Raw genomic sequence first — 27,943 nt, 5'->3', positions numbered from 1 at the left:
CAAATGAAAGGAAAAGGATGGCTGTTTTGGGCTCCACTGCAGCACAGCTGGGCACTGTAGGTGAACCCTTGTCCCTGTGTTACTGTCCATGTGGGCTGAATTGCACACTAAAGAGAAGAGAAAGCCAGGTTACCAATAGTACCAGAAATCTTTAAAACCAAGCTGCTGGGGTGACATGCACTGTGACTCATTGGTGGCTGACCTTTCGGCTACTTGACTCACACTGTAAGTTGGTAGAAGTTGAGGAGGGCGTGGTCTCCTGCTATGGCTGCCTGTGTTGTTACAGTTTTGTCCCAAATGGTGTGTGTTGTCCCTAGCACCCACAGTACTTTAAGGGTCTCACCCTCACTTTTCTAAGTTCCCCATTATTTGGGGGGCCTGCAACCTCTCACCCCCAGCTGTTCCTGGCCCCAATGTCACCCTCTAAGTTACTGCTTCCTCACCTTGATGTGCTAAGGCTGACTCACTGCCCTGGTGTGCCAGGGGCTTCCGTCCCTGGGGCTCTCTCATGCCAGCAGCGTGGGATGGGCCTCTTGCTGCCAGTCACCCCTGCTGATACTCCACTCCCTGAGGAGGTTCATCAGGTGGCAGCTGTCTGTAAAAATTTACCCTCCCTCATTCACTGTTTGCTCTGGCACACTGGGCCTCTTTTCCCAATCTGATCTGGTTTGTCAAGTTTTGGGCCCACCTGTGTCCCAGGTCCTGGGGATGGGTGGATTCTGCCCTGGCTGAGGCTGGTTAAAAAGCCTCTTCCTGGGGCTAGACAAGATGACTCAGTGGTTAAGAGCGCTTACTGTTGTTACAGAAGACCCAAGGTTGGTTCCCAACCCACATCAGCAGCTGCCCGCTGCCCGTAACTCTAGCCTCAGAGGGATCTGAGGACCTCCTCTGGTCTCCAAGAGCACATGCACTCATGTGCACAAACACCATAAATAAAAATAAAAATCGTAAACCAGGCGGTGGCACACACCATTAATCCCAGCAGTTGGGAGGCAGAGGCAAGCAGATCTCTGTGAATTTGAGGCCAGCCTGGTCTACAAAGTAAGTTCAGGACAGCCAAGGCTACACAGAAAAACCCTGTCTCAAAAATAAACAAACAAACAAACAAACATCTTTTTTTAAAAAAAGAAAGAAAACTTTTCCTCTGAGCACAGTACATGTGGAGAGGCTCTTCAGAGAAAAGAAGCTGTGAGATCCTGGAGTCCACAGTGAGGGCCCAGCCTGGGCTTCTCCATACCTGCTGGCCTACAACCCTCACTAGGCGTCCTCTTGGCTGCAAGGTCTACACAACGGCCAATGGAGAAAACTTCTAGTAGCTTCTGGCAGAAATCAGCGCCTGTCCAGGGACTCCCTCCTCTGCAGTGGGGTGCTGCACACTGTGCTTGTTTGTGGCACTGCAGGGGTTAAGTGCCAGCGGCTGTTTGCACTCAAGCTTCACTGCACGTGTCTTCTCGCAGCTGCTTGTGAAATGCAGTTTAAAAATTCACCATGTGGGTTGATCTTGCGCAGCACCAGCTTGCAGCTAGCTCAAATCTCCACGTGCACACACACACACACCCTGTTCTGTGCCTTTGCCTCAGCATGCTCCTCTCCCCCACTAAGTCTGGGGACAGGCTACCCAGCTGGGGCTCTGAAGTGAGGGTTCTGGCTGATCAGGACTCTGCTCTGCGCCTGAATGGTGACACATCCCAGATGGAATGGTAAGGGCTGTCTTGTTGGCCCTGACACCCATCACCAAAACAAAACTCTGAGCAACTCCATACACCTGGGCATCTCTACTTCCTTTCTAGGGTTCTGCTGTTTGATTGTAGTGCTCCCCACTGTTTGTGAGTTGGCATGTGCTGCTTTTGTGGGTAGCAGAATGTCTTCTCTTTAGTCCTGACCTTACTTGTAATGCTGGGCCTAAAGAATGTGCTCAGAGTGGAGAACACCAGCCCAGAGGGAGACTTGCAGCCAGCGCACAGGTGCCGGCTGCTGCTTCCTCAGGAAGGGTGGGTGGGTGTAATCCAGAACTGGGAGAGGGCCTTGTCCTCAGGAAGGGTGGGTGGGTGTAATCCAGAGCTGGGAGAGTAGGGACAGTGCTGCCAACGGTTCAGGTAGGTTCTCCTGCCCAGGCCCAACTTCACACCCATTGTGTTCACCTGCTTTCCATGTGGGTGAAATTATAGCCTGTGTCCAGGTGTCTACGCGGTCTTGAGAGCTAGGAGGTACCCCCAAGACCCTGTGAGTCAGGCATGGGCTCCACAATTTATGTCCATTGCACCTAGCCATCATCTGGAACTCCTCAAAAGGGAGTCAACAGATAGTTGCCAATCAAGCAAGTGGAGCTAGCCTGCTAGGGTTCTCTACACACTAGGAAATAAGAGAGGAAATGCTCTACAGGTGAGGTGGCCTGTGGCAGAGAGGACAGGCAGGCTTGTTGGTCTTGGGTAGGTGCCTTGTGTACCTGACCCATTACATGTCCCCTGTGGCCAAGTAAGCGTGAGACCCTGAGCCTGACTTGGGGTTTCAGGCCCCTGGAAAAAGAGTTGACAACAGAGAACGTGTGATAGGTCAGAAATACAGGGCACCTAACCAAGACCTGTAGGGCCTCATCTCTTGGCCCTGAGGGGGAGATCAGTGCTGGGGTCTGCTAAGTCACTGCTGGACTTAGCATGCTGGCCCTCGGTCCTCAAGGCTCTTCCTTTCTCCTCTTTCTGTTGTATCCTTGTCAGAAGGAGGAGATGGGTGTGCAGTGGCTTAGTGATGACTCTGCAGACTGTTGGGGGCTCAGCTCCGCCCAACATTGTCAGAAGGAGGAGATGGGTGTGCAGTGGCTTAGTGATGACTCTGCAGACTGTTGGGGGCTCAGCTCCGCCCAACATTGAGAAAACCCAGACATTAGTCCAGTCTGAAGTGTGAGCCACAGGCAAATGGGTATGAGCTAGGTGATGTCCAGGCTGGAAGAACCCTGAATGGCATTGACTGCTGAGCTGCTGAGCCTCTGTTGTCTTAGTCTTTTCTTCACAGGTAGGCCATGGCACATCAGCATCCCTGAGGTGTTGATGTGGCCAGGGAACACAACTTAGGCCCCCTCTAAGCTGGTTCAGAGCAACAGTCCCTCCTCTTGGCAGCTGTTCTGGGCCCACTAGTGCCAGTGACTCTCTGGCACGCCACTGGTAAAAAGGGCACACTCTGTCAGAGCCAGTGGGCCTGAGACCACCTTATCCTCTGGGGATTGAAGCCAGATGAGGAGCCAGGTCCAGAATGCCATTCAGCTCTTTACTTATTTCCTTGTGGAAACTGGCGTTGAGGCCTCGAGCCAGGGAGTTAGCTCCCTGTGTGTCTGCTCCAGTGTGGGGCTCAGGTCATTGGCTAGTTGGTGTCTGAGTGAGCATGAGGGCTGTGTGAAGTGCCCATTTGTACTCAGAGCTGTGCCAAGGTGGAAGCCTCTGTGCACAGGTTCTTCTGCCCCATGTCCTGAGTGTGTGCTTTAGGGTGGCCGCTGGAGCTCCCCACAGGAAGCCAGGCAGTCTAGTCGCTCAGGCTGCTCATCATTTTAGACCTTTCTGTCTCCCCTTCCCCTCCCGGCTGGCTCTGTCTCCCAGAAGCTTCTGTCTAGGGTCAAAGAACTTGTGTGGTGGCTGGTGTTTAGCCCTGGTGTAGGCACAGTGACTGGAAATATCTAACCCACTTTCTTTCTTCCAGGGGATGTCCTTTTCCAGATGGCCGAAGTCCACCGGCAGATCCAGAACCAGCTGGAAGAGATGGTAAGTTTGGCCTCTGGAACCTCCTCCTTGGGTTCAAGGAGCAGACATAGGTGAGCGGGCAATCAGATGTCTCTGAAGAGGACTGGCTATGTACTTTAGCTGTCTGTCCATTTGGAACTTCCATAGCCACGCAGGCCACACTCAAGATAAGGAACACCGGTCACAGCAGTCACAGTGATCTGGAGAAGAAGGGGAACCACGGGGACCTGTGCTGGCTCCGTGAGAGTCACCTGTGCCCTGGTGAACGTCCCAGCCAGGTCCCAGCTCTGATGGGACAAAGTCAGATAGTTCTCTGCATTCAAGTCCAGTTCCTTTAGCTATTGCCTGAATGATTCAGCAGAGGGAAGATGGTGGAAAATGAACGCCAAAGCTTTAAAAGGCTTGATTATTTAACATTCTGTCCAGTCCTCACCCTTAGAAGAGTCCTGGCTCCACGGGGTTCTCCCTACATGGTACCAGCAGCGTCCAGGCTGGTTCTGCTCCCATCTCCTGTCCTGTGCCTCAGAGCTGCCTAATGATCTGTTTCCTCCCTGTGTCCAGCTGAAGTCTTTTCACAATGAGCTGCTCACGCAGCTGGAGCAGAAGGTGGAGCTGGACTCCAGGTACCTGAGTGTAAGTACACCCTGGGCCGTGCCCGCTAGCCACCTTTGCCAGGCCGCCTCTGCCCTGCCTGTACATCTGTCTCGGAGGCCTGAAGCTTTATTTTCCCATCTGGGCTCCCACTCTAGTGGCCTAGAGAAAACCCATTGCGTCTGGTGTTCCGTGTACAGCTCCCCTGCCCCCTCAGCCACTTGTCACAGCTGATGACTTGGTTTGTACAACAGAAGCCATAGGAGTGCCTTGTTCGAGCCTATTGACCTTGCCTGCTGGCCAAGGCTACTGTGGTACTCACCACATGAGTTTATGGCTCTGCACCTGCTATCAGGGGCAAGGAATGAGGCCAGGCTGCTTCCCAGGCCTAATTTGGGTCTTGGGAACTGGGGATCTGTCAGAGGAAGACGGGGAGACCTACAGCTGTGACCCCTGCCTCACTCTGGCCTGCTGGAACCTCCTGTGTCCAGGGAGCGGGGAAGACTGAGGAGGGAACACCAAGATGCCTATGAGGCTCACGGGCCTCTATGGTTGTGTCATGGATCCTCAGGCTGCACTGAAGAAATACCAAACAGAACAGAGGAGCAAAGGTGACGCCCTGGACAAGTGTCAGGCTGAGCTGAAGAAACTGCGCAAGAAGAGCCAAGGGAGCAAGAATCCCCAGAAGTACTCAGACAAGGAGCTGCAGGTAGGCTGCCGCCTGCAAGCAGGAGCTTAAGTCCCAGGACAGCTGTGACCTCATGCCTCTTTCTTAGCGGGGAAGAGCATCCTCATCTTCCCATAAGTCACTCTGTCTGTCACGGGAGGAGAGAGCCCTTGGGTGTGGCCAGCGGTTTCTGCAGCACGTCCCCATAACCTTGATCTAGAGGGGTGGTTAGCTCAGCAAAGACGTTAGAACGGTTCTCGGCTACTGACCAGGAGCTCAGACCAAGTCCTCCCCTGACCCTCTGGAATCCTGCCCAGAGCCAGACCCCAGACTGCTATTGTAATCAGCCTGCGATCACCCACCCATCTGTGGCAGATGGCCCCGGAGGCTTCCAAGCACTGCAGGAGCTGTATGCTGACGGAGCTAGGATATTGCGGCCAGACTGACACTTCTGTCAGGAACCGCGGCGCTGTCCTGCTGATGAGTAGGCCTAAAACCCCCACCTGCTCCTGCAGCCCTAGTGGCACAGATAAGAAGGGATATACAGGATGCCCAGTGTTTTAGGGGGATCTTCAGGAAAGCCAGCCACAGGGCCTAGAGAAGACGAGGTACGGCCTGGGGTCCCCGTATACCTATAGCGTCTGGCAGCACCCACCACCAGGTGAGTTCTTGCCCGAAGCACGGGACGTTTCTCTTGTGCCACGTTGCCTCTGGCTTTTCTTCAGGTCCAGGAGGGTGGGAAAGGCTGAGGAGAGTGCCAGGCTGTCCTTCTTGATCATGGTGTCACTAAGCAAGTCAGCAGCTCTGAGGTGGCTTCAGAGAGGTGCCTCTAAGCCCGTGCAGGCCTGATTGGGGATTTCACAGGCCCATGTGGGATCCTGTCATGGGCGCAGCTGCCCAAAGGGAGAGAACAGGCCTGGACAGCATTCTCCATGTCCAGTTGCTGCACTAGCAGGAAACTCAGCTCCCTGCCACCCCCGCCACTGCTATCTCACAGAGACAACTTTTGCTAAGTGGCAGTAGCGTGCCTTCCCTGCTTCAAGCACAGTTTTCTGAGTCTGGAGTCTTTGTTTTGATCATGTATATGCATCTCTGTATGTGAGGATGTACAAGGATATGCAGGCACACACACGTGTCTGTAGAGGGCAGAGGATAACCTTACGTGTCATTTCTCCTAAGGCTCTTTCTACCTTCTTTCTGAGAATCTCTGATTTGGAGCTTGCCAGATAGGTTAGGCCGACTGGCCAGGAGCCCCAGGAAGCTGCCTGTCTGCCTCCCCAGTGCTGGGGTTATCACTGCAGACCATCACACCTAGAGTTGTTTGTTTGTTTGTTTGTTTGTTTGTTTGTTTGTTTGTTTTTTGGGTTATGGGGACCAAACTTAGGTCTTCATACTTGCAAGGCAAAACTATAACAACCTAGCCTACTTTAATCCTTTTTAATGACCATCTGACCCATGGCCATCTCACTGACACATACAGGCTGAGGCTGTCACAGAGGGGCTTCTCTGAGCCATCCTGACTTGTTCTTGAACACATTCCTCAAGTGACCTGCAGGACTGCGGAACAAACACCAGTCAGTGTCCAGCTGTTGCTACCTTTTGTCGTCTTGCTCTCGGAAAACCTAGCCAGCAGACATAACCCTGCTGCCTGGTGGGGGAGCAGGCTCCCAGGTGCAGACAAGGGCCGTGCAGGAGGGATTTCCACACGCAAGTGCACAGCCTAGAGGAAACCTCCCTGGAGCAAGTGCGGTAGCCCAATGATGGGAGCTGGCTCTTGTTTTCTCCCTAGTAACAGCCTTCTTTAGACATTGCACGCCACAGAATACACGTAAAGCCTACAGAACAGTGGGTTTCAGTATGTTGGTAGACCTGTACAACCATCATGCCAGTGAGTCTGCAGCAGTTTACCAACCTAAAAGGAACCACATATCCAGCCGACTCCCTATCCCCGTCACCTTACTCTCCCTTCCCGGGAACACCTACCTGCTTTCTGTCTCTCTTTCTGTTCTAGACATCAGCTGGGAGTGACTAAGTCACACCATATGACCTTGAGCATGACTTCTTGCACTGAGCATGTTTTCAAGGTCTGCCCATGCTAAGCGTGAGCTCGGCACTCCCTGTCACACACATGGGAGGTGGTTCCCGTTGCCTGTGAGGACGCTGTGGGCACTAAGTGCAGAATGTCTGGCAGTAGAACTGAAGCTGCCCTTGCAGTTCACCTGATGGCATGAAGGCATCTCACACGGTGAAACATGAGTAACCTCAGACTCAGATGCCCCTCACGCATGACTGGGTACATCAGCTTAGCTCTACCAGGGTGAGAGTGTCCATGCCCCTCCAATGTGCTCTTCCAGGGCAGAGCAGATGCAAGCACATGGAGGAAGGATGGTGACGCTGTGGCCAGTGGAACCTGCCCAACCTCAGTTGACTGAAACAGGCGAGAGCATGGCATTGGGCTTCAGGTGATCAGAAGGTGGGCTCAGAGCGGGAGCTACATGGAGAGCCCAGTGCAAGTAGCTAGCGATGGCACAGCAAGTGCTGTGGCTGTGACAGGCCCTGGCGTGGGTGCCTCCTAGCTTTCTCTTAAGGGGGCCTCATGCTGACTTCTAGTTTCGAGCATCAGCCTTCTCAAGGCTCCCTGTGGTCTGTCCCAGAGCATGGTTGCATAGCTGTGCCAGGCCCTTCTCTGCTCCAGCCCCAGCGCTCTTATCAGCCTCTCTCTGCTCAAGAAATAGCTGTTTGTCTTCCTTATTGCCACAGATGGCACTGAGATGGCTTATTTTCTCCTGGGTACAGCTTTCAGGGCTTCTCTGAACCTCAGTTTCCCTACCGTGAGATTGAGCCATCCGTCCTGGCTTTTTCCTCTGAGCATAGACAAAAAGGGCCCTACTCCCCACCTTCTGGCTTATGTGTACCACTGTCTTCTGTCTTCTGAGACCCCTCTCCAAACCTCTTCCCTGTCTCTCTGTGGGAAACAGCGCTGTGACCCTTGGCAAGCAAAATGTTCCATATCTGTGTGTTCCAGTAGGGAAGGCCTATGTCCTGTACTTTTCTGGCCAAACACAGTGAGGCTGGTCCCTCGGTGGACAGCCTGTGCTTACCCAGTTGTGTCAGTTTGGATTTACATGGATTGTTGCTATTGTTGGCAGGTTGTGTAGGACATTAGATTGAACCTACGGCCTTCTGTAGGCTAGATAAGTGCTCTGCCCTTGAGCTGTAGCTATCTGTGTGTAATCTACAGCTACCCATAGATAGGTGGTTGTTGTTTAAATAGGGCTAAGTTGTCTGGGCTGACCTTAAATCACTCTGCAACCAGGCAGGCCTTGAACTTATATTAAACAGCTATGTGCAGGCCTGTGATACCGCCAGCCCAGACTGTTTCAGGTTTTGAGAGTATTGCAAGAGCACCAGAGATGGTGCTTCCGATGCCCAGGCAGGCAGTGATATTCTTGGAGTCTCTTGCCCCACACCTTTGAGGGTAGAGAGTGTTTGACGTATGGCTGCCCTGGTCCCTCTGAGCTGAGTGAAGATATGCCAGCCACCACATCGAGCAGCCTGTCAGCCTCGCTGGGCTACCAATCAGGCTACTCAGGGACTCTCATCCCAGGGGCTGCTCCGACAGACTCCCAATGCCTCTGCAAACTTGGCCGGGGAGTCCATCTGATTAATGCACAGAGTGAGGCTGCTGGCAGCTGAGCAGGGACCCGGGGCCCTTCAGCAAGACAGCCTCTTCCCTTCAAGGGAAGAAGATGCGAGCTGAACTGAGCCCACTCTTCTGAAAGGCCTAGGCCTCCCCAGTGGCTCCAGCCCTGCTCAGGCCCACCTCTCCAGGCTGGCCTCACAAGGGTTGCTATGGATCTAAAGAGCGTGTCAAGGTGTTGGTTACTAGAGAAAGCCTTTGCCTCCTGTGGTCCCTTTTCTTCACTCCTCCAAAGCTAACATGCAGATAGTTCCAGGAGCTATGGCCGTATGGTAGGGCTCAACTGGGGGCTCAGAGATCTTTCCTGGCTCTGGGAATGTTGTGTCCACTAGACCTCTGGGTGACTGGCAACATTAGCAGAAGTTCTCATGTTTTGTTACGTGGGTAAGGGCGGGATTCTGGTCTTTTAGGGCTCCTGGAACTACTACTTGAGTTAACCGGGAGGGTGGGACCTAACTGTTAGAAGTGGGAATTGACCCCACACCCTGAGGGAGCTGAGTGTGTTTTGGGGTTGGGTAGGTATTTTTGTTGTTTTGTTTTTTGAGACAGGGTTTCTCTGTGTAGCTCTGACTGTCCTAGAACTGTCTCTGTAGACCAGACTGGCCTCAAACTCACAGACATCCGCCTACCTCTGTCTCCGAAGTGCTAGGAAGGTGTGCGCCACCACTGCCAGCAGCCTGAGTGTAACAAGCAACATAGAAACAGAGGGCTTGACTCCATTATTCCAACCTGGAGAGGGCTTTCCTTCTTCCCTCCTTCTTTCCTATCTCCCTCTGTCCCTTCTTTCCTCCCTCCCTCCTTCCTTCCTTCCATGTATCTGAGGTTTCTCCACTCTGTATGCCCCTCTCTGGCTTAACTAGAACCAAGCAGGGTCAGACCATGGTGAACTTAGGGTTCAGAAAGTCAAGTGTAGGCTAGTGTGGGTATCTGTGTAGAGGACATCCTGTGACAGGCACAGAGGCTCAAAGCCTGGGGCCTAACAACAGCCACCATTGGAGGAGGAAGAGGAGGAGCAGCAGCATGTATTTGGCCACCTCAGTCCCAATGGCCCTGGCTTTGTCTAACATGCTTGTGGCTGGCCTTCAGTTGTGCGTGTTGAACACGGTTCCCTTCCCTATCCCTGAGAAGTGAACACTGTGTCCAGAGACCTGGTCGCCTGATCTACCAACAGGGTCCCTGTGTGGTTGGTGCCTGACACAGCAAGAGCGCTTCCTCAGCTACGTGTGTAGGAGTTCTTAGAGTTCTTGGGAACAGGAACTCACAGAGAGAGGGAAAAAAGGGAGGGAAAGAGGGAGGGGGAGGGAAAAAGAGAGAGAGAGAGAGGAGAGAGAGAGAGCGCCTGAGGCTGCTGAGCATTGGGGCTGAGCCTCTGGAGCTCATGGTAACAGGCCTCCCCCATAGCTCCCTGCTTCTGGGCTCTGCTGAGGCTGAACCACTTAGGATAGCCAGAGCTTTGCCCCAAGCTGGACTAAGGACAGGCTGTTTACCGGAAGGGTGGTCAGTGAACACAAAGGTTGGAGGAGATGGAACTGCTTGGGGCTAGGAAGACTGAGGTCGCCAGACTACCCAGAGGGAGGGAGGACACAGACACTAGCAGCCTGTCCCAGTGTGCAGGTGAGGCTGCCTGGGCTCTGGGCTCCGGATTAAGCCTGCCATAGTTAAGAACTGCTCGGAGCTGACCTTGCATATTGAGAGGTCCACAGAAAACTAATTTTAATTATAGGTCAGGGAAAGGGAGCTTAGAAGTGTGTGGAGCACTAACGGGGACAGGCAGTTTTCCATGCAAAGGGGAAGTTCTGAGAGCCATCTCATGGCCTCCGCTTCAGCACATTCTGTCACCACAGGGTTGCCAACCAGGCATCAGGAAGCACCCGCACACAGAGGTGGGAAAAAGTGTTCTCCTGGAGAAGAGTGTACATGCCATGCCTGGGATGTGGTCTCTGTCCCCAGCTCAGAAACTCAGAAAAGATGTGGCCATCCCTTTAGGACTCTTGGAAAAATGAAAAGTAAAAGCCACACTGAGGCTTTAGAGCAAACTTGATTCTCCCTTTCCTCTCAAGGCAGGGGAGGAGGGACCTGTGAAAGGTACCTAGATATATTGGTAGGGGGCGGGTTCAAGACAGGGCTTCTCTGTGTAGCCTTGGCTGCCCTGAACTCACTTCATAGACCAGACTGGCCTTGAACTCACAGAGGTCCGCCTGCCTCTGCCTCCCTGAGTGCTGGGATTACAGGTGTGCGCTACCACGCCTGGCTCTTAGTTGTCCTCTGTCAGCTTTTGTCCTCCCTCCGCTTCCTCCAGGGATGAGGCGGATGTGAGTGGTCATGCTGGCCGCTGGTAACTCTAATAGCCAGCTGATATCCTGGGGACTCCTAAGCAAAAAGACGAGTGGGTATGCTGCTGCCTTCCTTTCCACTGTGTCCTGCATTGTCAGCTCTTACCCAACACCCTGGGCAGAGCTGGGTGTGCCGTTGTGTTTGTGCCTGGACTCTTTCTGGTTCTGTCCCATTTGACTCCTCCCCCAACCCAGCTCTTGTTAGAACAGGCACAGGCAGGAGGCTGTCTGCAAATGACAGTCCTCCGAGAATGTGACAGTGCCTTTGCTTTGCCATCCCCTCCTTCAACCAGCCCTCACCCTCCTGATTAGAGAGTTGGGGAGGCAGGATTAGGAGACATGTAGGGCAGGGACCTGCCAATACAGTGACCTTAGGTATATGCTGGGCGTGGGGGCAGTTTGACTTTCTCACTCTCGTGCTCACAGTGAGTACTGGGGGGGGGGGGGCGTGTAAGAGCCCAGGGAAAAGCAGGAGGAAGTGGGTAAGCAGGCTGAACCCCATGCAGGATCACCCTGAGATGGAGCTGAACCTGTGGAAGGCCCTGGAAGGGCTCTTGCCTGACCTTCTGTCCATGCAGGTTCCCTGTCTTGGACAGCTGTCCTTGGTCATCTCTGAGATGATGTGGAAGGGAAGCAGGTACAGGTCAGCTGTGTTAGAAGGGGGAACTGGTCCATGTCCTAGATGGGGGCTGCCGTACAGGGTGCTGATAGCATGCCCACTGTTCTCTCACAGTGCTTCCTGGGGCTAGGTAACTGGGCGTCTATTCACCGTGTGACACAGGGGCCTCGTCGATGGCTTTGGCACCCTTGGAGTCTTCACTTGTGCCCCTTTGTGGGGTTGGCCTGTTCAACGGGCCTTGGAAGGGAGCAATTCATTCTATTTAAAGGGCTATATAATTAACAAGGCAAACAAAATAACCATAGCTGAGATCTTCACAGAGTATAATAGCAGAGGCTGGCCCGCCTAGAGCATGATGTGGTGCAGGCAGTGTGCCCTCACTCCAGCACACACGATGGAGGCTCTGTTCAGCTCCGGGTCTCAGACGCAACCAATACAGGCCTGGCTGCCAGTGAGGCCTCACACTGCAGCATCATGTGACCAGGTGAGGTGGCTGCCAGGTCCTGTCCTTACAATGCTGCTCGTGCTATCCTGGGGACCACCTGTAGTCACACCCAGCCCTGGGGACCGCCCAGAGGCAGACCCTGGCTGGCCTGTACCACCTGGTTCCATTAGCAGAGGGTTTTGAAGACTGAGTCTAACACATTAACTTTTAGGGACATTGTAGTCTGTAGCAGTGCTCCTTAGAAATCGGCAGTCCTGCCATCTGCCAGCGTGAGGGTGAGAAAGCCCTAACCCTGCGCGCCCATGGTCAGCTTCTGCTGGCTGCTGCACTTCCCTGGGTGCCAGGCCCTTCAGACTACGGAAGGCCTTTCCTTGGCTTTCGGTCCCTGCTGCTCCCTCCCACCCAGCACAGCCCAGGGGTTCTGAGTTGTCTCCTTGGGAATTATGACCTCCAGCAGCAACAGTGGGACCAAGCCTTATGTGCTGTCGGGGACCTTGGGCAGTCCAGGGGGTTGACAGTTGTCGGAAAGCCTCAGTGGTCATTGGATTAGCTTCAGATTCTTCTAGAACGTCCTTCCCTCTGAGTCACCGGCTAGCTCTGGAGCAGAGAAGACACACTTTCCAATCACTTCTGTCTTCTCAGATTACAGGGCTGTTGTGCTGGGGTGACTAAGTGGGAGCGTTTCTCTGCGGGTCTTAAATGCTTGCAGTTGGGCGTTTCTATAGTGCCGTCTCCATAGCACCCAGCTAAGCAAGGAGCTGTGAGGCACTGTGGGGCGGGTGGGGACAGCAGGAACCTGGCCACTGGGGGACAGGCTTAATGCCATTCTAAGTGGCCTGATGCCAGGCCATTGGCAGTGCAGGCTCGGATTGTGTTCTGTCGTCTGCTTCCCAGAAAGCGGAGACGTTCCGCCACACCGGAGCAACCTGCTCACTCCCCTGGTTGAGGAGGCTGGACACCTGAAAGGCATCCCCCACCTGTCCCCTGTCCTCTGCCGTCTCCCTTGCAAGGGGACACTGCACTTGGCCCAGATTTCCACGATCTTCCTGGTAAAATTGTGGGCTGTCTGTGAGGAGCCAGTGGCCTGGAAAAGGAGGTCAGGGAAGTCGGCTGTTATTCCTAGACAGAAGTGGCAGCCACATGTCACTGGCAGGCTCCACTGTGCTGCTGCCCAGTGCTTCAGGACCAGCACCGAAGCTCGCTTTCTCCCAGGTTGGACTGAACCTGATGGTGTCAGCCCTAGTGGGCTGCGGGCCAGGGCTCTTCCGGCCTGTAAGTGGATGCCCCTAGGGACCCAGGGCTACATTTATTCCTAAGGGGTGTAAGTAAGTGGAAATCTTAAAAAGAAAACTCGATGCCCTTCTAACTCAGACTGCCAGGCCCTGCAAATGAGGCCAGGCCCCACACCGTTGCCCTGCCCCCCAGGGAGCTAAAACCTCTCCATGAAGGTAGTGCGCAGCCTACAAACCCAGAAACCGCTCGAGTGGGCTGGCTTCAGGTCTGTTTGCAAGGTGCTGTTCTCGGGCAAGGAGACCCAGAGGGCTTTGTGGCCTGGTTTATACTGCTGTCCTAGGTGACTGTTGCAAGTGGTGTCTCTTTTCTGAAGTCCCAAGATAATAGAACAGTGTGGATTATCACTGGCACCTTCTTCCTTCCCGACACAGCACCTAGCTCTCCTTATAAGACTGCTGCTGAGCCCTGCTGGCTGCTGCTGTCCTTGACAAGTCTCTGGGAAAGGGCAGTGGCCCAAGGATCCACCCTAGCCTCCCTCAAGAAACTTAGACATTCCTGAGCTGAGACCACGTGTGTGTATGTGCGCGTGCATGTACACATACATGTATGTTTGTCCATGTCCCTCTGCCCTAGGTCAGGTCATAGGAGAAACTACCATAGCCTGGCTGAGCTCTGAAGGCCAAAGTGTACCAATCTCAGACCAAAAAAAAAAAAATTAGAAACTAAAAGGTCTGGGACAGAATGAGCGGGACCCTCAAGGCCAGCCTGTGTGCTGTCGGTGTTTCTCTCCTGGAGAACAGCCCACACCTTCCTGACCCTGAGCATGCCTGCTCTTGTCTCCCCAGCCTTCCCTTCACACCCAGGCTGAGCCTCCTCCAGGCTCCCTGGAGTCCTCCCAGCACAGCTCCTGTGGGGGCAACAAGGCTGAATGCCCTGCCCCCCACTTCCCAGAGGACCCTGGAGTGCAGGGGAGGTTCAGGGAGCAGGAAGCCCTGGTAGGCGCTTGTTGCATAACCAAAGGAAAAGTACTTGGCGCTGTGGAGGAGAGGGAGGAGGCAATGGCCCCGCCATCACAGCGGCAGAAGCCAGTCAGGCCGGAAAGTCGCTGTCTCCTGGTATTCTGACTTCTCTTTCCAAGAGCAGTCCTCAGTCCCGCTGGCACACTTTGTGGCTGGACCCTGCCGTCCCTCGGGAGGACCGCTCAGGCTGGTCCTGCAGGGGCAGGGCTGGCCTTTAGTGTGGGGCTGCAGGGGCAGAAGCAGCAACCAAGATGTGTAGATTTGGTGACAAGGCTATGGCAGACCTTGAGCTTGGAGAGATTGGTGCTGGCTGGTAGGCAGAGTTGGTACATGTACCAGTAGCCACGGTGAGGACCAGCCCCCACCCAGCTGGGCTTCCCCCTCTTCTGTCCCTCCAGCTGAGCCCTGTGTGGGGAGATGCTAAGGGAACAGCCTGCTCCAACCCCCTCTGTCGCCCACGGCTCAGCCGCCCACCCACGCTGAGTCAGAGCTCTGAGGTGGCTGTGAGTCAGCTGTGAGCACCCTGGCAGCTCAGGCCTGCCCCCTGCTGGAAGATGGCCACACCAGGAAGGACTTGTGCTGCAGCTGCTCCTGGGCAGCGGAGCTCACTGAGCACTCTGATCCTGCAGCTGGGGTTCAGCCTAGGTGCGGGAGGTTCACAAGGGAGGTGAATGGGTGCTTCGGAGCAGAAAACTCTGCCTATATCTGGATGTGACTAGGCCCTCCCTTGACATTTGGGCAGTTTTTCATAGCAGGGTTTAGAGATAGAGCCAAGCTTCCACACACTGCTGCCAGGTGTCATGGAGGAATGGGAAGAGCGTTAGAGGGGCAGGCATACTCCCAGAGACAAAGTCTTGGGCCAACCTGCTACTGGCGCCTGTGCCATCTCAGGAAGAGCTCAGGGGAAGCTGGGCATGGTGGCACAGGCTTGGACCGCACATGTGCCTCTGAGTGAGGCACTGACACTCCCCGTCATGGTTCTTCCCAGGCTGCTGCTTCCCTGGTTTTCTGACTGGGGTTGACTTTCTTACAGCATGGCTCTTTGGCCAGTAGTTTCTTTCGGTGTGGCTTGCATCTGTTTTGAGGCTTTCCTTTCAAATTGTGGTCTGCATATAGCTGACACAAGTCACCACTCCAGTCATTGGATAAGTGGCTTGGCAGCAGGAGCGCTTCCTTGGGTTGGTAGGTTTAAGGGTGTCAAGGGCTCGGGTATCCTAGGTCAGCCTCAGAGTCCCCACACAGCTGAGGAGGCCTTCAAGGGTGCTGCGAGTACCGGCATCCAGCACTGCGTCCTGTTCTGTGCCGACAAGGCCTCTGCCAGCCGGACTCCTGCCACAGCCATGGTAGTTTTATCCCTACTACCATGTTCTTGTGCTGCTGGGGGTGGAACCCAGGGCATCTCTTGTGCTGCGCAAGTGCCTACCACTGAGCTGCACTTCCAGTCCAGCACGCCTGTCTTCATGCGCTGCCATCAATGCCCAAAGTCTCTCTTCTCTTTATATAGTATATGACCCTGCCCTCAGTGTCAGCCACCCACCTTCCCTGATACCACCTTCTCCCTTCCTGTCTCTCTGGCGATGACTCTCTGAGCTCCCTGAATCCTACTCCTCTGTCAGTTCTGCAGGTTTGCACACGTCCTGGGAGCTTTTTGACCAGAACTTCCCTGGGTAGGTTATGTTTTTCCCAGAAAGCTCAAGGGTGGTTGGGACAAGACAGCTGTTGGCGGCCAGAGAGAGACCTGTGACCAGGCCTACAAAGGGACAGGGTCTTTAGGTGGAGGATTGGGAGGACAGTGCTCTTGAAGTTCTCTGGAAGCATTTGACCACATATTTCTCTTGAGCTCAGAGTATCTGTGAGAACTGAACTGAGGGGCCCTCCCTCAGTTGGGCCGACCTGCTACTGGCGCCTGTGCCATCTCAGGAAGCCACCCGTTGGATACCAGGGGAAACCGAGGCAACCTGAGTGAAAAGGCATGGGCTGGGTAGTTTTCAATTCCTGCTCTGTGAGGGCCTCTCCTCCAGGCACACCCTCCGTCACATCGGTGCCCTGTATATCTCTAGATCCGGTACTCTGGGAATAACCTGAGTCTCCTGCTCGAGCTGAACAACACCAGGTGACACAGGACTTAGAAGGTGCCCTGTGCTTTGTGAGGCCAGGACACAGGGAGCATTGCAGAAGCCCCTCCCTACTCTGACATGCTCATGCTGTGTGTAGCCGAAGCCTGGAAGGCACTGACCTGCCAATGGTACCTTAGCTTTCCCTTCTCAGAGGAAGCTGGGGTTGCTGGTACATGCTTGTAATCCCAGCCTAAGAGGCAGAGGCAGGAAGAGTTCTTTAAGTTCAAGGCACAGCCAAGTTTTATAGTTCAAAGCTAGCCTGGCTACGTGGAAGCCCTGTCTCAAAACTGCATTTGTCTGGGGGCTGAAGAGACGGCTCAGTGGATAAAGCGGCTCCACAGAAGTAGAAGGACCACAGTTCTGATCCCTAGTGCCCACATCAATGCAAGGGAAGCATGGCAGCCTGCACCTGCAGTCCCAGTCCTTGGGAGATGGAGACAGGGCCTCCCTGGGAAGCTAACCTAGTGGAACTAGGGAGCTCTAGGGCCTGTGAACTCCAGGTTCCATGAGAGGCCCTGTTCCCGGAGAAATGCTCCCGGAGAGCAGCCGTGGCTCTCTGTGCACACCTGCGGATCCACGGTGCGTGTGTACAAGGCCAGGGATCCTTCTGGCTACGTCCACAGGAGACAGGTCCCGGGCAACAGGGACAGGCATGCAGGCGCGGCCTAAGCCCGAGCAGGTGTGCCTCCTGCCCACTGGCCTCTCCCCCCGCTCTCTGTGCACAGTACATCGATGCCATCAGCAACAAGCAGGGCGAGCTGGAGAACTACGTGTCTGACGGCTATAAAACCGCACTCACGGAGGAGCGCAGGAGGTTCTGCTTCCTGGTGGAAAAGCAGTGTGCCGTGGCCAAGAACTCTGCTGCCTACCACTCCAAGGTGAGCCAACGCCATGAGCTGTAGGGGCCCCCAGGTCAGAGCAGCTGGCCCCAGTTGCAGGAGGGAACGGGCTGTTCATGGGCCCAGCACTAATGCTGAGACAAGGTCCTCATGAGCCTCAGGCTGAGGAACAGGTCTAGAGGGAGAGTTGCCAGGTCAAAGGGCATGACATCTTGAAAACTTCCATTAGAATTTGATGGATAGTTTAGGAGACTGCAGCTGACTGTCTGCTGAGGAGAGAGTCCAGAGCAGGGTGAGTCCGGGGGATTTTAAAGTCACCCTCGGCTTTTCTGAGGCAGGCCAGGGAGGGAGTGGTACAAGCTCTCCAGGCCTCTAGAAGTGTCGGCCTTACGCCTTCACTCCGTCCTGCTTACAGTCCATCTAACACCGGTGAGGTGCTCACGGGCCATGATGCTGACGACTCCTAGCCTCTGAGGCTGGACCATGGCGCCACACAGCTGGATGTCTAACAGCTGCCGTGGTTGGCTGTTCCCCGTGGAACTGGCCACCCTCACCCCACATCACCTCCTAGGCAGCTGTGGGTCCTCAGCTCCCAAGTCCCTGGCTCTTGGTATCTCTCCTTCGCCACTCCAGGTGGCTCCTTCTGAACCCAGACCTGATCACATGCATGTCCTCAGAGTCGCTCCTCAGCCCCCACTTTTAGTGGTGCCATCAAGCGTTAGCCCTTTTTTAAAGATTGATTTGTTTTGTGTACATGAGTGCTCTATTTTAATGAACACCAGAAGAGAGCACCAGATTCCATTACAGATGGTTGTGAGCCACTATGTAGGTGCCAGTGAGGACCCCTGCTAGACACCTCCCCCGTGTTCCCCCTGTTCCCTCTCCCTACCTTCTCCCATCACAGGACAGACACACACACACACACACACACACACACACGCTTCCTGGGAGGTGCCACATTCTAAGACCTGGCACAACCTTGCTGAGCAGAGAAAGCTCCCATGAGGAGCTGTGTCCTTCAGGATAGTCGGCCATGAGCCACTGCTTGTGTGGCCCTGCGCACTCAGAGGGCTGACATAACCCTCAGGGTAGGGAAGGCTCAGATGGTCGGCTCTTGCAAGGAACATTTTGGGGGAGCGGAACCATGTCATTCTCTGCGTCTCTCGGAGCTGAAGTGGTCTCAGACTGTGCCCTGGAACATTCAAGGGCTGAGATGAGATGAGGCAGTCAAGCCAACCACGGCGACACTGGTCATGGCCTTGTGAGTGAAGGTGGTCTAGAGACTGGTGCTATGCACACTGACACGCATCCTTCCCGCCGTCATGTGAACTCACACATATAGACATATAACCTAGAACTTCTGCTTGGGTCCTCAGGGCCTTGGGACCAAGAAAACAAAAGCCCAAAGGCCACTTCCTCCCTGGAAGGAAGTGTACCAGCTGGAGGCAGGTACACAGCTAGGTCAGAATTGCACCTGAGTCCTGGCAGACAGCCTGCTGTGTGGCTCAGTCCCCTGTGAGAGCTGCTGGATGGTCACCTAACCGGGTACCCTGGCCAGCACAGCACTCTGAGGCTGGCAGAGGCGGCTGCGCCCCCTGGTGGTCACCAGCTTTGTGTCTGGAGAAGGGCTCTGACCTCCCTATCTAGCAGCTGGCCATGCTGCTGCGTGCAGACTCAAGACACCAGTGCCAGAAGCCAGGCACAGCTGCCCTGTTCTTTCAGGCCTTTGAGTTTTTTCAGATGGACACAAGACCCTGAAGCAGAACTTGGTGTCGTGCCTACGCTCCCTCAACCCCTGTACACTCCTTGTGCTCATGGGGTTGGCGGTGCCCGAAACAGGCTTTCATGTGCCCCAGAGGCGAGCCAAGCTCTTGGTCCCTAGAGGTGGATAGGAGTGGCAAGCCCGTCTCTAGACAGGCCACCTTTGCATGCCTCCAGCCTCCTGGCTTGACCATGACTGTCCTGTCTCCAGTTTTATGGCCCTCCCACTACCAGTTGGCTCTCCCTTGCTGTCGTGAGGTTTCACCCACAGAGGAGCTGCGTGTCCAGGAGCTGGCTGTGCGAGCCCATCCATTTCTTTCTCTCTAGGTCACAGGGAAGCGCTGGCAGAGCAGGGCCTTCCTTGGTCTGACCTCGGCCCTGGTGTTCTCTCTGTGACTTAGCATACAAAGTCACACTAGACCCATTAGTGAGGATCCCTTTTTGAGATCCGAGGGGGAAGAGCAACCTGGGGCCAGGCACGGTGGCGGTGCTCAGCGAGCCCATGGGCTGTGCCCCGCTGAGCGAGCCCATGCTGCCTCTGACTCCGCTTCTGTCCTGTGTGTTCCAGGGCAAGGAGCTGCTCGCCCAGAAGCTGCCTCTGTGGCAGCAAGCCTGTGCCGACCCCAACAAGATCCCAGACCGTGCTGTCCAGCTGATGCAGCAGATCGCCAGCAGCAATGGCTCCATCCTTCCAAGTGCCCTGTCTGCCTCCAAGTCCAACCTGGTCATCTCTGACCCCATTCCCGGAGCCAAGCCCTTGCCGGTGCCACCTGAGCTGGCACCATTTGTAGGGGTGAGTCCTGGGCCTTCAGAAGCTTAGGGGGTGGGACCCCAGGCCCCTGTGGGGGGTGCAGGGTCACTCCCAGCTGGCGCCCAGCGACGCCCCGCCCCTGCCTCTTCCTCCAGCGGATGTCTGCGCAGGAGAATGTACCCGTCATGAATGGCGTCGCAGGCCCGGACAGCGAGGACTACAACCCCTGGGCTGACCGCAAGGCTGCCCAGCCCAAATCCCTGTCTCCCCCGCAGTCTCAAAGCAAGCTGAGCGACTCGTACTCCAACACACTCCCCGTGCGCAAGAGTGTGACTCCGAAGAACAGCTATGCCACCAGTAAGGGCCTGCGGGTGCTGGGCTGAGAAAGCAAGGCTTGTGAGTGCGTGTGCTCGCATGGCTGTGGGAGTGCGTGTGTGGGTACAGATACCAACACATGTCTCCGTACGGTATGTATGTGCATGTGCCTATGTGCATGTCTGTAGATACCTGTGAACGGTCCATGCATGGCTGTGTTATGACTGTGTGAGCATGTATGTGTATTGACTGGGCGTGTGGCATGGTGGGATACGACCAGGACGGCGTCTTCAGCAGTCACACAGGCTGGAGGGTGGAGGCGGCCTCACGATCCTGGGCGGCTCCTGTGTTTGGCCCACGACTGTTGGTAATGCCTGTGTCCCGGCCTCGTCGCCATGGGCAGGCCTCTCACACTCACCATTGTCTCTGCAGCTGAGAACAAGACACTGCCACGTTCCAGCTCCATGGCAGCTGGCCTAGAACGTAACGGCCGCATGCGGGTCAAGGCCATTTTCTCCCACGCAGCTGGTGACAACAGCACACTGCTGAGCTTCAAGGAGGGCGACCTCATCACACTGCTCGTGCCTGAGGCCCGTGACGGCTGGCACTACGGCGAGAGTGAGAAGACCAAGATGTAAGCACTCGCCCCGGGAGACAGTGCGAGGCAGCCTCCCCACCAGGCAGACAGGGAGTGGCGGCACCTGGACGCGCTACCCAGTGAGGTCTTTGGGGACACAGTGTGACAGCAGTCACAAACCTCAGCCCTCACCCTGCCGGCCTAATCTTCATCTGTGACTGAGCACTCTTTGCTGCTGTTTGGCACAGGACGGGGTGTTCTGAATGCATCCCTGCTCTGCCACACCTGGCCATTTCCAAGAGAGGGCTTGATGGTTTCCTTGGAAATATGTGGAAGAGCAGACTCAACCAGCCTGGGACACACACGCATAAACACACGTGCCCCCCCCCCCCCCGTATACGCCAGACTCCTGTAGGTCTAAAGAGCCTTCAGCAATGTTCCCCAGTATGGAGCCACCCATCCCTGCTTGACTTAACACCTATTACAAGATGCTGGGTGAACAGCTGGGTCTTGGCACCACCTGGAGGTAGCCCTCCTTCCCAGGAAAAACAGTATTTTCTGGGTGTGTCTTCAGCCCACATGGCTAAGCAGCTGTGGCCAAGATGAGGCATAAACTGAGCTTTGCTATGGCCTAGTGGCAGCCCCATACTGCCCAGGAAGCCTCAAAAATGTCTCAGAGGAGCCAGGCATCGTGGTGCACACCTGTAATCCCAGCACTCAGGAGGCAGAGGCAGGAGGATCTCTGTGAGTTCGAGGCCAGCCTGGTCTACAAAGAGTTCCAGGACAGTGAGGGCTACACAGAGAAACCCTCTCTCAAAAAAAAAAAAAAAAAAAAAAAGTGCCTGAGGACTAGGAGGCTATATCTGCCTCTGGCCCAGTGGAGCTGTGACCATCACCTCCAGGCAGGGCAGCTGGGTGCAAATCCAGCACTGGCCACATGGTTGGGCTCCCTGGAACATGAGGTCCTCCCACATACGGGTCTGGACAGTCTGGGGTCTGTGGTAAACAGGGACCACTCTACTGTCCCGCCATGCGTCTGGGCCATCTGGAGGGCCCGGGACTCTCTTACCTGGGACCTTTCTTCTAGGCGGGGCTGGTTTCCCTTTTCCTACACTCGGGTCCTGGATGGCGACGGAAGTGACAGGTTGCACATGAGGTGAGCATCTGTGCAAGGTGAGGCCCCTGGCTGAAAACCTGGGCAGGACTTATGGTTCTTTCTCTGCCCCAGAGCCACGTCATAGGCCCTACTGCACGCTTGAGCCTGTATGGAAGGGGAGGGTGGAGGGTCTCAAGAGCCCCCAGGAATGCTGGGAAGAGCAGCAGGTGCAATGGGGGCAGTCATTAGCCAGCCTGTCATGACTGGGCTGTTCCTCCACTGCCTACCTCCTGGAGCAGTTGGCAGGGCCCCGGGTCTCCAAGGTTCTCCTGACCCTTGGAAAGTCCCAGCTGTCCCTGAGGTGAGTGGCTGCCTGTCACAGGGCTTCCCCAGCAAGTGTTTGGCAGTTTTCTCCTGGGCATCTAGAGACTGGAGGGGAACCTGTAAGTGGAGCTAAGTGAGGCCTGGGGAAGGAGAACCCCAGCCTTTGTGGCTAGCCACTGAGCTCCTCGTCCCCACAGCCTGCAGCAGGGCAAGAGCAGCAGCACAGGCAACCTTCTGGACAAGGATGACCTTGCCATCCCCCCTCCTGACTACGGCGCATCCTCCCGGGCCTTCCCCTCCCAGTCAGCTGGGACCTTCAAGCAGAGACCCTACAGTGTGGCAGTCCCCGCCTTCTCTCAGGTGAGCCCTGGGGCCGCCGTGGACCTAATGGGAAGGAACCTGGGCTCGGCTGGCAGCACCTACAGGAGTCTGCCAGAGCCTCACCTGGTACTCACTGACCACTATCTGGGCCACCTGGCTGACAGGCCTGAGGCAGAGGCTCTGCGGCTTCGGCTGCAGCCACACACCTCACCAGACTTAGTCTTCTCCCCACCTTCTGCTTGGTGTGGAGTGGGAACGTGGGCGTGGCTGGCCCCGGGGGTCATCCTGGAGACCCATTACCACCCAGAGCCAGGGGGATTAGAGCTACAGGGTGCTTGGTCACATCCCGCTGGTATCGTGACCTGCGGCTGCCCAGAACTTAGTCAGCTCGAGGCCATAGGTAGCTGGCTAGGGCCTTTAGGACCTGGGAAGAGTCTCTGGCAAACCCCTGTCAAGTCATATGTCCAGGCTGGGCTGGGTTTTGAGTGTAGAACAGAGCTGTGGGGCTCTATAGTGGCTCCTGTAAACCTGGGACTCAAGTGTGAAAGATGGGGTAGAAGGGACAGCAGCTTGCCTTTGACTCTGGTTCTAGGGCAGGGCCTCTACTTGGATATAGAGAAAGAAAGAGAACCCCATTTCCAAGTCTTGAGCCACCTGAGAACCATCACTGTGCCCCAATATCTGAGGCATACTGTCAACCATGTGACCCAAGGAGGTACAGTCCTGCTGGAGGCAGGCAAGATCCTCCCTCTGGCTTTACCGTCCTGACCCAGAGGATGAGGCAGCGTTGGCAGTGCTGCCTCCGGGAGCCTGCAGTTCAGGCTCTGCGAATGTGATCTGGGCTTGAGACTGAGGAGGTCTAGATTGTAACAGTCCTCAGCGAGCACCTTCTGGGGCAGAGCTGCACTGGAGTTGGTGTTCGGAGCATGCAGTGGCAGCGGGCTGTCCAGTCTTACCTGGTTGGAGTATGGACCTGGGCATAGGCCAGCCTCTGGGCAGCGACTAGCTGAGAAAGCCAACGGTGATTCCACTACCCCTTATGCCTTAGGCTAAGCCCACCTGTTGGAGACGGGCAGCCGTCTGCAGCTAGCCTCAGTCCATGCCCAGGTGTCTCCTCCTGAGCAGGATACACAGCTCAGAGCCAGCCCAGGCTTCTGTGTTTGCGGGCCAGCAAGCAGTGGTCTCCTAAAGCATCCTGCCAAAGTCCCTGACTTTCCAGGAAGGGGCCCTACCTGCTGAGACCCCTGACCTCCCTTCACTGTCCCCACAGAAACTCTTTCTGGGGGAAGCCCCACTGCATGGGAGACATTTAAAGTGAAGTCACGAAGTGATCTATCCTGTGTGTACAAAAGCACAGGCGATCCAGTCTACCTCTGGCCAGATGGGAGGCGTCCTTGTGAATGTGAGAGGTCAGCACATCATGTCACCATTTGGAACAATCATCCCTGGAGAGGCCCTCAACCACTGCAACCAGAGAGCAGTGGTGGGGAAGGAGCCAGCTTCCTGGGGACCCCAGCTGGACCTCAACAGGGGCAGACCCATCTTTATGAGGACCGAACTAGGGACACACTGTCAGTAAGGGTGTGCCCTCAGTCTCTGGCACCCAGGCTGACCTCTCTGTCTCTACTCCCCAGGGTCTGGATGACTACGGGGCACGGTCTGTGAGCAGGTAAGAGGCTTCGGGCTTCACTGGGTCTGCGGGTGGGCAGCCACAGGCTTGGTCAGGGTCCCTCTCCCCTGGGCCCGGGAGACTGGCGGGAGACTGGCTTTTCTTATCTGGGAACCCTGAGCCTGCCGCCAGAGTTCCTTTCCCGTCCCTCCTGGGCTCCCACTCTGCTCAACCTGAATAGAGCGAGCACATCCTTCGTCCTGCTGGTTCTTGGTGTCCTGGCCTGCTGTGACCATCCCAGTAGGCAGGGCAGGGTTGGGGAGGGCGGTCAGCGTACCTCCAGGCCACTTCTCCTTAGAACCAGGTAGGACCCTTACTGAGGGCTAGAGCTGCTCCCCCGGACACAGTCTTGTCCTGGCTTCACCATCCTCCCAGAGGCCGGGTAGCCTGGCTGCTTGGCTGGCCAGGGCCGCTGCCTCTGGCTGGCGGTGGGCATGCATCTGGGCAGCTGTCCTGTGCTTTGTTCCACAGTGGCAGTGGCACGCTGGTGTCCACAGTGTGAGGACGCTGACCCAGGCAGCTTCTCTGAAGAGCCCCCAGTCTCCGCCGGTTCCCTCCTCAGCTCTCGTTGGTTTGTTCTTGGGTTGTTTTCTTTCCCACCCGCCCCTGCCTTTTGGTTGGTGATCCCAGACTCTGAAATCCCCCAGGGTCCATGGTGCTGCTCCCTGCACCCCTGTGCTCATGCCCCCACAAGCGGCCCAGCCTTGAGCAGTAACTGCTAGGTGGGGCCAGCTGGCTGGGCGGCAAAGCAGCATCCTCACCTGCCGCCCAGCCCTGTGGTGTTCACGACGCACATCCCTTTTCTAAGGCTGGCCATGAGCCAGGGCTAGAGTTTGAAAAAAAAAAAAAAATCTTTAAAAAAAAGAAAAAAGAAAAAACAGGAAAAAAGGACTATCTTTTTTTTCCTAAAAACAAAAACAGATATGCATGGCCTCCGGTGTACGTACTGTTATTCTGCATCTGACCCCAGAGTGCTGGCATCTTCTAGAACAGGAAGGGACTTAGGGTCCTGGGGGCCCAAGCCCAGGGACCTTGACCTGCCTCAGGCCCCTTCCAAGGGCTGCACCGAGAAAAGGGGCGTGGGCACTTGGGCACCTCCTGAGGAAACTGGCCACTCCTGTGAGGGAGGCTGCAGCCCCAGCCAGGCCCTGCCCATCCCACGAGCCAGGCACTGGGCTTCTTTCCTCGGGAAACCGCCGGGCAGGTGTACGTAGGCCAGAGTGTGGCGCCCTGCCACAGGGTGGCGATACCTCATGCAGTGCCCTGGCGGGAGCTGGGGGCAAGAGCAGGTGCTGCCCGGCCACATGCGAACATTCCAAAGACCTCAAGACCAACCCCACCCATCCATCCACACACAGATTTTTGGGGAATCGTTTCAGTAACCAGCCTTTGAGGGAATCACGGCTACCTGCTGCCCCTGGGCCACAGAGGCTTGGTATGCGCGGCCAGCCTGGCAGGGCTGGGGGGAGAGGCAGGACCTGGCCCTGCTCCTAAGCACTCTCATCTTTTGTGTGTCTTGGTGACTTTAGAAACAAGCACACTGGACTCAGTGGCTACTGGTTTTGTCTCTTCACACACTGAATTCTGGGCAGTGGAGCCCAAGGCCCAGTGGGCTCGGCCCTGCAGCTGGCGGGGGCCCTTGGGAAGCTGTGGACGCGCCTCTGATGTGGTTAGCGAAAGCCTGCCGAGGACTAGGGCGTGGCTGGGCCAGTCTGACAGCAGCAGCTCAGACACAGACAGACCTGTTTTGTATTTAAGGAGAACACAGCCAGAACCTGGACCTGTGTAAAGAACTCTCTGCTGTTCTAATTTTGCTAAAGATTTTCAATCCAGGGACTCCATGTGCAATGGATGAATGTAGACACAAAGCAGCAAACTTGTATGGAGATGTAAAGTGCTAAAAAGTATTTTTTTCCTTTTTCCTTTCCTTTTTTTTAAAAATCTGAACTGTGCCCTGTACTGCGGTTAACTGTTGGAATAAAGGTTTTATTTATTGCACTGAGTTGCTTTAGTGCCTCCTTCCAGCTCCCTGGCATGTGTTGGGGCTGTATGGGCCAGGCCAGGCCACCGTGTACCCCCAGCCTGCAGCCCGTCTTCAGCCTCTCACCAGCAGATCACTCCCCAGAACAACCTAGGCTTGCAGATAGTGCGAGCCCGGCTGGTGGTGGCTTTAGAGACAGGCACATGGACTCCACAGCTACTGGGTTTCTCTCTCACAAATGATGATGCCTGGGTGGCCTTGGTGGCTGAGGAAGCAGGGCCCGAAGGCCTTGGTGCCGACTTCAGGAAGAGTAGCGTGCCCTTCAGTCCCCCTTTTCTGGCCAGCAGGTGGAGTTGTGTGCCCGAGGACTGCAGGGCCCTTCCTGGCAGGCTTCACCTGCTCATCTGTGCTCTAGCTTTACCAACGAGCCTTGTGTTTCCTTACAGTGCTGATGTCGAAGTGGCCAGATTCTGAGCTGCCCCTGACTAGCGTTAGTAAGTCGCACTGGTCTTTTGCCCATCTGTGCATCTGTAGTGTCTGTGGCTAGACCCTCTGGCCTGAGTCAGGACAGCCTCCACAGGAGGGGTCTCCTGCCTGGCTGCCTGGCAGGGCAGGGGGTCTGCCTTGCTGCCTTGCTGAGGGCGCTGGGCCTTCCTTCCACCGGTCCCCTCCTTGGGCTTGTGGTTCTCCTACCTTCCTTCTGCCTGGAGGCTTATGGTGCCAACTCTGCCCCGTCTCTGCCTTCGCTGCCGAGCACGGGCCTGGTCCAGACCTGCTCTCTCCTACCCTGCAGGGTGCTTTGTCACGGTCCAGGGTGCCCTGGGGGAACAGCCCCCCAAGTCACACAGCACGTACCTGGGTGTTCCTCTGGGGTGCTGTGGGGGTTGGTCATGAGTCTGTTGAGTACTGCAGCTGCATAGAGCCTGGGCCTAGGGTCAGGTGGTCCTTGCTGTCAGATCTTGCCTCTTCTTGTTCCCTCTGCCTCCCCAAATGGCTATAAAACGCTAGCCAGGCTGCTTTTCCCTTGGTGTGGGAGAAGTGGGCCAAGGTGGGCCACCTGGGCCCTGAAGGAGGGCACTGCTGTGTGTCGTCCGCCTCAGGGGAGGGGGCTTTTAGTCCCTTCCTACACTACAGAGAGGGTGGCATGAGAAGTCACGACCTGTGTGCCTTAACAGGAGTGGCCATTGTCTCCCTGAGAGTCACAGTGCTGTATCCCAGCCCACGGGCAGCCAGACCACTCAGGCAGGCCCAGGGCCCAGAGCCCTGCTGTTCCTGTCTTCTTGGGTGTCTAACGTGAGTTGCATAGTTCTGCTAGGGCTTGCACGGGGATGAAATGGCTGCGACTGGCTCTGGGCCGCCTACTTTCTATCTCCATGCCCAAGATGTTCCCTGGTGGCTCCCGCCTGCTGCCCCAGGGCCCCACCAAGCCGGCTAAGGGCCGTGTCCTTGCCTTACAGAGGCTTGAGAAAAGGCTCAAGGAGGCTGGTGCAGCCTCTCCCTGCAACCAGGTCCCTTGTGTGTGCCAGGACTGGGACTTGGATATGTTGGACCCAGGGCAGAAGAGGGCCGCGAACTCAGCCCAGTGCTGCTGTATGGGCCTGCCCGGCAGTTCCCGGCCAGTCTGCCTGGCCTCCCAGCTGACCTAGCGGAGCTAAAGTGGGTACGGCAGAGCTACCTGTGGTTGGTTCTGTGTAGGTAGGAGAGATGGAAACAAGTCCACACGAGGCCTTGTTCTTGGTAGCACCTGTCCTCTTGTTCCATGGTTGCTGAGGAACAGTCAAAGTGAGGCGGGAGGCCAGCTGTGCTGCCGCAGGGAGCGGGCTCTCCAGGGTTCTGGTCACAGCGTTGTTCAGAGCT

At 55.8% G+C, this 27,943-nt stretch overlaps 1 protein-coding gene across 5 annotated transcripts in view; it reads left to right on the top strand.

The window, feature by feature from the left end:
• Positions 1-27,943, top strand: part of Baiap2 (BAR/IMD domain containing adaptor protein 2) — a 63,223-nt gene that overhangs the window by 33,059 nt on the left and 2,221 nt on the right. Inside the window, exons 4-14 of one of the 5 annotated variants that reach the window (XM_021639499.2) lie at positions 3,688-3,749; positions 4,290-4,361; positions 4,891-5,028; positions 17,178-17,330; positions 19,621-19,845; positions 19,959-20,160; positions 20,551-20,752; positions 21,783-21,851; positions 22,313-22,475; positions 24,071-24,105; positions 26,533-26,580. In XM_021639499.2, the coding sequence (XP_021495174.1) occupies positions 3,688-3,749; positions 4,290-4,361; positions 4,891-5,028; positions 17,178-17,330; positions 19,621-19,845; positions 19,959-20,160; positions 20,551-20,752; positions 21,783-21,851; positions 22,313-22,475; positions 24,071-24,105; positions 26,533-26,560 (1,349 nt within the window). In that variant the 3' untranslated portion in view covers positions 26,561-26,580. Of the gene's footprint in view, positions 1-3,687; positions 3,750-4,289; positions 4,362-4,890; positions 5,029-17,177; positions 17,331-19,620; positions 19,846-19,958; positions 20,161-20,550; positions 20,753-21,782; positions 21,852-22,312; positions 22,476-24,070; positions 24,106-24,576; positions 26,104-26,532; positions 26,581-27,943 lie in introns of those variants that run through there. The other 4 variants (XM_021639520.2, XM_021639485.2, XM_021639512.2 and 1 more) reach the window with 4 other exon arrangements.

Source organism: Meriones unguiculatus, chromosome 7 (assembly GCF_030254825.1).
Source record: "Meriones unguiculatus strain TT.TT164.6M chromosome 7, Bangor_MerUng_6.1, whole genome shotgun sequence".
NCBI lineage: Eukaryota > Metazoa > Chordata > Mammalia > Rodentia > Muridae > Meriones > Meriones unguiculatus.
Note: the sequence above shows the minus strand (reverse complement) of the source record. Positions and strands in the feature narration are given on the sequence as shown.